The 8,411-nt window shown below is 38.5% G+C and overlaps 2 protein-coding genes across 2 annotated transcripts; both read left to right on the plus strand.

Moving 5' to 3' along the window:
- Positions 1-1,163: 1,163 nt before the first annotated feature.
- Positions 1,164-4,654, plus strand: LOC106292614 (D-xylose-proton symporter-like 1). Its single transcript, XM_013728232.1, has 14 exons — positions 1,164-1,389; positions 1,522-1,625; positions 1,846-1,924; positions 2,016-2,075; positions 2,194-2,260; positions 2,337-2,461; positions 2,531-2,632; positions 2,717-3,085; positions 3,171-3,218; positions 3,306-3,368; positions 3,549-3,629; positions 3,736-3,834; positions 3,925-4,062; positions 4,296-4,654. Exons 1-14 carry the CDS (start codon positions 1,345-1,347, stop codon positions 4,425-4,427), a joined length of 1,512 nt encoding a protein of 503 aa, XP_013583686.1. The 5' UTR covers positions 1,164-1,344; the 3' UTR covers positions 4,428-4,654.
- Positions 4,655-5,213: 559 nt separating this feature from the next.
- Positions 5,214-7,517, plus strand: LOC106343355 (NADP-dependent alkenal double bond reductase P1-like). The gene is made up of 5 exons (XM_013782535.1): positions 5,214-5,511; positions 5,916-6,096; positions 6,535-6,701; positions 6,776-6,858; positions 6,953-7,517. The coding sequence occupies exons 1-5, from the start codon at positions 5,284-5,286 to the stop codon at positions 7,329-7,331; spliced, it is 1,038 nt and encodes a 345-aa protein (XP_013637989.1). The 5' UTR covers positions 5,214-5,283; the 3' UTR covers positions 7,332-7,517.
- Positions 7,518-8,411: the final 894 nt, after the last annotated feature.

The raw sequence follows: 8,411 nt of genomic DNA on the forward strand, positions 1-8,411 counted from the left end.
CTGTGTCTTGTCGGAGATGGAAGCTTTGCGCTTCATCTATCTTCTTTCCCTCGCTTGATTCTCTTGTTTTATATTTAGTTCTCGTTTCTGGGCTTGTTGTCGTTGTACTTTCAGATACCCGTTATAATCTTCCGGATCTCCACGACGTGGGATTGAATTATTTAATATAATATAAAATAATATATATATATATATATATAATGATAACTCACCCGCCTAACATAGACTCACGCAAATGCAAGAAAAGTACTTCTAGGGAGATTTTTTCAGAACTCGTTAAGAGTCTCTCTCTTTCTTCCGTTCTCTCTCCAAAATCCTTCACGGAGGAGAGGATGAGAGTACTCAAATCTTTTCGTTGTTTATACTGATCAGATGTTTGCCTCTGGGAAGCGGTGGTTTTCTTAACACCGTCTTCGCCGGCTTTTGTCTCCGGAAGTGGTGAACCTCTTCACTGTCTTCGCCGGCTCTCCACCGGGGTTCTCCCGGTTCCGTTCGATCAGCGTTCCAGTATTTCTATGTTCAATCGACTCTCCTTCTCAATCTTTGATTCTCGATTCCTTCCCTTGATAAAGGTGTTTCTCATCTTCGAGCTTTTCCTCTATCTTTAAAGATGATCGGTGTGCTTGTAGGAATCTCGATGATTGGGTTCAATTGAAGACGATACGGCGGAGCTTCACCGTCGGCGAGACCTAATCGAAGAAGACTCCGTTCAAAACGAACGGTTCTCAACCCAAATGCATGCCTACTACTATTTTACACGGATGTTACTAAGGGACAGAAGAGTAACTTTGCTTTGGTGCCTTCATCCAAGTACCTAATTAACTTGTTTTTTGCATGACTTCGTAAATATCTTTCTATTGATGTTTTTCTACCCATAGTAACCATTGCCGACTTTACTGAACAATTTGATTTCTTATTATTTAACTGATTATGGAAAATAATTTGGTTGAAACAAGTAGCAAACTATAAGTCGACAGAAAAAGTAACAAACAATAATATTTTTTTCTTTATTATTAGCACATAAAACATGTTTTTTTAATCAATCACATAAAACATGTTTTATATGAAATTGGTTGAGAAAAAGAAAAAATAAGAACGTTAAAAAACAGTAAAAGAATAATATGTCAACCAAAAGAACAGTAATTTGAAAAGTCCGTTGACAGTTATTATCAGCCAGTCATAAATAGTCGTCTCCCTTCCTCTCATTTTATCTCCTCTGCCAATTCAAAACAAGTCAAATCGTCAAAGCCCCCCCAAGAGAGCGAGATAGAGAGATCTTCTATCTCCTTCTCTCCCTGAACAATCTTCACTCAACGAATCTCGGGATCCCCTCGAACCGTAGCCATGGGGTTTGATGCCGAGAAACAATCGATCGTTTCTCTTGGACAGGTTTTGCACATCATCTTTTCTCCGTTCAAAAAAAAAATGTTCTGAGTTTTGTTTGTTTGGTTCTTGTCCGGTCAAAATAAGCGGCTTGGACATTTGTATTTTTATTATTATTATTATTGTATTCCTGTGTAGATTGGTGATTCATCTTCAGGTGAGATTAGCTCAGAGAAACAACCTCTGATCAAAGAGAACCACCACAGCCCAGAAAACTACTCTGTTCTTGCAGCCATCCCCCCGTGAGTTGTTTTTTTTTTTCTATCTGTCGTTTTCCCTTTTTTTTTCTTTGTTTGGTTGTCATTAATACAAACTATGGGTCCCATAAAGATTTTGATTGCTACTCACATTTTGTTTGCCAATGTTTCTGCTAAAAAAATGCAAGTGGGGGAACCTGTTTTGGTTTGCACACATGATAGAGACTTGTCTTAAAAAGCATACTAAGAAGTCATTTATTGTCAGGTTTCTCTTTCCAGCTCTTGGAGCGTTGCTTTTTGGTTACGAGATTGGTGCCACTTCTTGTGCTACCATTTCTATTAAGGTAAATTGCCTTTAAACTGTGCTTAAGCAGTGCCATTGCGTTGTTCTCTTCAATTTTGACTAGTCTAAGCTGCTTTTAACTTCCTGTACAGTCGCCTAAGCTAAGTGGAATCTCATGGTACAACTTGTCTTCAGTGGATGTTGGTATCATTGTGAGTCTATCTTCCACTTTTCTTGCTCCTTGTTAGTTATTGCATTAGTTTTTTTTTTTTATTGTTTCCTCTTCTTGTGGAAAGACAATTTAAATTTGCTTACAATATTTTTGTGCAGACTAGTGGCTCACTGTACGGTGCCTTAATTGGATCCATTGTGGCATTTAGTGTTGCTGACATTATAGGTTAGTTTCATCTTGTTTACATAGCAATGTCTCCATATGAAAGAAACTGAATTGGTTTGGATTTAATTTTTTCAAGGAAGAAGAAAGGAGCTGATTTTGGCTGCGCTCTTATATCTTGTTGGAGCCATTGTGACTGCAGTGGCACCTGTCTTCTATGTCCTGATTATTGGACGGCTTATGTATGGCATCGGTGTTGGACTGGTAAAGATCGATTACTCTCTTTAGCATTCTTCTTTAACTTCAAAGCTGATTTGTTCCCATATATTGTAGACAATGCACGCGGCTCCGATGTACATTGCAGAGACTGCTCCTAGTCAGATACGTGGACGGATGATCTCACTGAAAGAGTTCTTTACCGTCCTTGGGATGGTTGTAAGTTCTCAAATCTCTGTGGATTTCATAATTTTATTGCTCGCTTCTCTCTGTTTTGAAACTGACACATAGAAATTTGTGAAGGGAGGTTATGGAATAGGTAGCCTTTGGGTTACGGTTACCTCTGGTTGGCGTTACATGTACGCAACGATCATCCCTTTGCCGGTTATCATGGGAATTGGAATGTGCTGGCTACCAGCATCCCCTAGGTGGCTGTTACTGCGCTCTCTCCAAGGTAAAGGGAATGTGGAGAGACTTCAACAGGCGGCAATCAAGTCTCTTCGCCGTCTTAGAGGGTCTGTGGTAGTTGACTCAGCCGCTGAGCAAGTGAACGAGATCTTGGCTGAACTTTCCTCTGTGGGCGAGGATAAAGAAGCTACACTTGGTGAGTTGTTTCAAGGGAAATGCTTGAAGGCTCTCACTATAGCAGGAGGTTTAGTCTTGTTGCAACAGGTTGGTGCATTTAGATTCATCAAATGTCCTTTAGGAGAAAGAATGATAGCTAAATATATGTATATGTCTATTTTTGAAATGGCAGATAACTGGGCAACCAAGTGTACTTTATTATGCACCATCAATACTTCAGGTTTTTCTTCTCATCTCTAATTAAGTTGGCTTTTGTTTCACTATGAGAAAATCTTAACCTCTTTCTTTGTACCGCTATAACTACTAGACTGCTGGCTTCTCTGCTGCAACTGATGCAACTCGGATCTCAATTCTGCTCGGTCTATTGAAGGTATTCATTTTCTTCCATCTAGTTTGGCATATCAGATCTTTTTAGGTATGAAAAAAATGGAGGAATAATAAGTGTACGAGTGGTTAGCAAATTTTAAACTGTCTTATCCTTGTGAACAAGTTTTTATGCAGCAGTATGTTTCCTTTTGAATGACTTAAACGTGGTACTTTACTGTTGCAGTTGGTTATGACTGGAGTTGCTGTTATAGTGATTGACAGACTTGGAAGGAGGCCTTTACTTCTTGGTGGTGTTAGTGGCATGGTCTGTCCTCTTACTTCTTCAGTCTTTTTTTCTCTTTCTTTGTTATGGACTTCATGAGACAGTAAAAATAAATGATTCAGAATTGTTTTGACTCTTTGTGTAACAGATGATCTCACTGCTCCTCCTGGGGTCATACTACATCTTTTACAATACTGTACCAGCTGTGGCTGTAGTTGCATTGCTACTGTATGTGGGCTGCTATCAGGTAAAACTTTTTCACAGATTTTTTTTTCTAATTAAGGTTCCACTCTTCGCAATAATATCTTACAATTTTTTTTGATACGATCTTGCACAGTTGTCCTTTGGTCCTATTGGTTGGCTGATGATTTCAGAGATATTCCCCTTAAAACTAAGAGGCAGAGGGATCAGCATAGCAGTGCTTGTGAATTTCGGCACAAACGCGCTTGTGACATTCGCTTTCTCACCTCTAAAGGTAAAAGATTCAAGAACCAAGAAACTCCTAAATTTCTTTTCCTTACAGAGAATGTAGCTATAACTTTGGAAGAACATGTTTTACTAGAGGTTCCCCATTTAGCTCTCAGCTTACCAACTGAAAGACTGTTTCTCACTGAGCTACAACCCGTTATGATAATTACAGTGATCATATATCCTGTTGGTTACATATCTTCCTGTGGTTTTAACTCACTTGGTATTTTTTTTCTGCAGGAGCTGTTAGGAGCTGGAGTATTGTTCTGTGGATTTGGAGTGATATGTGTAGTGTCTCTCTTCTTCATATACTTCATTGTGCCTGAGACAAAGGGTCTTACTCTTGAAGAGATTGAAGCCAAATGTCTCTAAACAAGGGGAACTAATCTTAGCTCCACCTTCACTGCTGCCTCATTGCTTGAGGCTATGGATGGCAAACGCAGTAACCAGAGGTGGTGTCGCCATTTACCAGGGAATTTCACTGGTCGGTCACAGAGAAGCTCGCGGCAAAAACTTGGTTCAATTTGTAACTTTCGAATGTTTTCTTAATATGTTTTCTAAAATGTAAAAAATCACTCTTTCAGAAAAATATTTCTATTTCAATTTCGAGATTTTTCTATATTATTTGCAATAAGCATTTTTTGTTGTTGTGTAATACTCCCTCTAATTCATTCTAACATTTTTTCTTTGTTACACAAAAAAATATTATTTTACAATTTCAATGCAAATTATACTTATTTTCAGCTGAAAATTAATTGCAAACTGCATTGTTTTATGAATAATTCTATTTATCTCGGATACTATTGATCAAATGTGTAATTAATAACAACTTACATATATTTAAGAAATTTTTTAATCTGTGTGAAAAATGTCACTTATTTAGTATTGATTTTCAAATAAATACCTGCCGACAAAAAAAAATTATGAAATGTGAAACGAAACTTAATTATCGCAAAATAACAACAAAAAAAGTAGCTCAGAACAATGTGAAAGTAGTGTGAAAATAAAAAAACACACTGTGACGTCACTGATTATCACACAGAACATAATATAACGTCATAAACTGGAAAACAAATAAGACGAGAATTCTCTTTTATCTTCAGAGATTGTGGCTATAATCACACGTTACATAAAATCCCCTATAAAAAGCAGACGCGCGTCCTCAACGTTCCTACAGATAAACGAGAAAAATCACAATACTTACCAAAAACTAAATCAGAAGATAACAATGGCGAGCAATAACAAGCAAGTCATATTGCGAGATTACGTCGCCGGTTTCCCCAAGGAATCAGACCTCGTCTTCAACGATGCCACCGTGGATCTAAGTGTTCTGGCGGGATCTAACAAAGTTCTGGTGAAGAATCTCTTCTTGTCCTGCGATCCTTACATGCGCATTCGCATGAGCAAGCCTGATCCCTCCACTGCTGCTCTCGCTCTACCTTACAAGCCTGGCAAGGTACAAATTTATGAAAGAATCTGTGGTAGATTAATCGGATTAGTGAATACGTGTAACCAGTCATGCATACGTTTCACTGTTGTTAGCAGTAATAGATTTGAATAAATATTTTAAAATTCCAAATATTATTATTTTATTAACCCCATGTTAGACCATGATTAACCTCCGGTCTCTTAGTTGGGGTTCTTAGCTTCGGCTAAGAGGATTCTTAGCGGTTCTTAGTTAAATGTTAAGAACCATCTCTTTAATAAAAGATATAAAAGACGTTTCTTAGCCGAAAAATATGAAAAAAAGTGTCAAATCATGAGTTAATAACCCCAAATAAGAGATCGGGTTAATCATGCTCTTAATTTTATTGTCTTACGTACCTATTGGTAAATGGTTCAACCGTGTTGTGTTTGCAGCCAATATATGGGTATGGAGTGTCAAAAGTGATAGAATCAGGGCACCCTGATTACACAAAGGGAGACTTACTTTGGGGTATTGTGGGATGGGAGGAGTACAGTGTTATTACTCTAACTCCTTACTCACATTTTAAGATCCTACACACTGATGTTCCCTTGTCCTACTACACTGGCCTTCTTGGTATGTCTTTCTGTTTTGACCATCCATGCAGTTTTTTTTTGATAAAAATAAATGGTTTCACCTCTTCGCCGGAAACCCAAACATTGTATATAGCTTCTCCCAGTGCAGATCGAATCTAGGTGACGGTAGTGGCGGTAGTTCCAGCCGGAACCCATTTACCATTTGGACCAACGCGTCCTGATTGGATGCAGTTTTTCACTTGGTAATTTCAGAGAAGAATGTGAACTTGATAGTGAGAACTGAGAAAGCTTGTGATATGTAATGCTTTATGTGCTTCTATCTCTATGATATGTAGCATGAATGCATGATACATTGGTCATTGTGGTCTGGTCTTGGCTTATTTTGACAGTATCTCCCAATTATGTTGAATAATTCAAAGCTCTACAAGTGTCAATAGTTTGCTAGTGGACTTAGAAAACATTGCTCTGTTTCTGACAGGTATGGCTGGGATGACTGCTTATTCCGGGTTTTATGAAATCTGTTCTCCTAAGAAAGGAGAGACTGTCTTCGTCTCAGCTGCATCTGGTGCTGTTGGTCAGCTCGTAGGACAGCTCGCAAAGATTATGGGATGTTATGTCGTTGGAAGTGCCGGCAGTAACGAAAAGGTAAATCAGACTTTACTTTTTACTCTTGTTGTTGATCCAATGCTATTATCCCCTTTTTGTTTCTTTTGTTGTAGGTTGAACTTCTCAAGAATAAGTTTGGCTTTGATGAAGCTTTCAATTACAAAGAAGAGCAAGACCTTAACGCTGCCCTGAAAAGGTCAGTAGTAAACACTTGTTTTTCATATATCTAACATCTTCATGATGGGACGACAACATAGATTTGACTCAAACCTTTTTGTCTTCACATCCAGGTGTTTCCCGGAAGGCATAGACATATACTTTGAGAACGTAGGAGGCAAGATGCTAGACGCAGTGCTCCTAAACATGAAGCTAAACGGCCGCATCGCCGTATGTGGGATGATCTCACAGTACAACCTGGAGGAGCAGGAAGGTGTACGCAACCTAGCAACCGTCATCTACAAGCGAGTTCGGCTTCAAGGGTTCGTGGTCTCTGATTACTACCACAAATACTCAAACTTTCTGGAGTTTGTGCTTCCTTATATTAGAGAAGGGAAGATCACGTACGTTGAGGATGTAGCCGAAGGGCTGGAGAACGGGCCTTCTGCTTTGATTGGACTCTTCCATGGTAAGAACGTCGGCAAACAGCTCATAGTGGTGGCTCGTGAGTGATGACTGAGAGACGTTTTAGAGTTGGTTATCAGCTGGAGATGAGTTAATTACGTTTTGTTGTAGTTGTTTTTATAAGTTTAAGTTTGGCCTTAAGTGCTGTACTTCACTTTCGTTCTAATAATAAAAGCCTTCTGTGTTGTAGTATTACTACTGTATTAGTATATGATTGCATTTGAATTTTTGTTATTTTGATTTGACTGGTAATTAGCCAAATAAATAACCCGATAACCCACGTTAGGGTCAAGGCCCAATAGCCTAAGAGTAAGCGGACACAAGAGCATAAACTCTAGTTTAGGCCTGGCCATTTTACGCGGAAACGAAAACTCGAACCGGAGCCGATCGTAAAATATCTACTAAGTCCAAAATTCTCTATCAAAAGAACCGAACCCGAAAATAACCGACCCAAATAGACCCAAACCTGAAAAGAACCAACCCGAATAGACCCGACCCGATAAAAGGCAATTCATATCCGACTTAAAAACATAAATATCCAAAACTATGATTTTTTTGTGTTATATTTTCTATATTTATTTTATAATTTAGTTGAAATATTTTTTTGTTAACGATTTTTGTTATTATCTTTGTAACATTTTCAAGTAATACCATCAAATCCAACTATTTTTCCAACAAATTCCCTCTTTACAAACATGGATTATCTATTCTGGAGAATTCTCCCGTCGATGGAAGATCATCAGTTTGCATGGATACTTTGGTACATTTGGAAAGCTAGGAATAATAAAGTTTTTAGTAATTTGGATATGGACCCTATGGATACGCTTAAACTGGCTGAAACAGAATCGATACTGTGGGCGGAAGCACAAATAGCAATCGATCAGAGGATGATAACATCAATAATAGATCCGATATTACCGTCGATACCAGGTAGATGGTGTTTTACAGATGGCTCATGGAAAGAGGGTGTTAGTTTCTCAGGACAAGGTTGGCTTAGTACTTTGGAAGGGTTTGATGGTTTGTTGGGGGCGAGAAATGTCAGGGCTAGTCTTTCGCCTCTTCATGCGGAAATAGAAGCGTTACTCTGGGCAATGGAATGCATGAGGAATTTACGTCAATTTCAGGTTA

This window comes from Brassica oleracea, chromosome C5, assembly GCF_000695525.1.
Source record: "Brassica oleracea var. oleracea cultivar TO1000 chromosome C5, BOL, whole genome shotgun sequence".
NCBI classification, from domain to species: Eukaryota; Viridiplantae; Streptophyta; class Magnoliopsida; order Brassicales; family Brassicaceae; genus Brassica; species Brassica oleracea.

What these genes read in the sequence shown, in the direction of transcription:
- LOC106292614 (XM_013728232.1), top strand. Translation starts at nt 1,345, where the DNA reads ATGGGGTTTGATGCCGAGAAACAATCGATCGTTTCTCTTGGACAG. An exon ending in TTGGTGGTGTTAGTGGCATG is followed by an intron (nt 3,630 to 3,735) that starts GTCTGTCCTCTT and finishes TTTGTGTAACAG; the next exon opens with ATGATCTCACTGCTCCTCCT. An exon ending in TGTATGTGGGCTGCTATCAG is followed by an intron (nt 3,835 to 3,924) that starts GTAAAACTTTTT and finishes GATCTTGCACAG; the next exon opens with TTGTCCTTTGGTCCTATTGG.
- LOC106343355 (XM_013782535.1), top strand. Translation starts at nt 5,284, where the DNA reads ATGGCGAGCAATAACAAGCAAGTCATATTGCGAGATTACGTCGCCGGT. An exon ending in TACCTTACAAGCCTGGCAAG is followed by an intron (nt 5,512 to 5,915) that starts GTACAAATTTAT and finishes TTGTGTTTGCAG; the next exon opens with CCAATATATGGGTATGGAGT. An exon ending in GTGCCGGCAGTAACGAAAAG is followed by an intron (nt 6,702 to 6,775) that starts GTAAATCAGACT and finishes CTTTTGTTGTAG; the next exon opens with GTTGAACTTCTCAAGAATAA.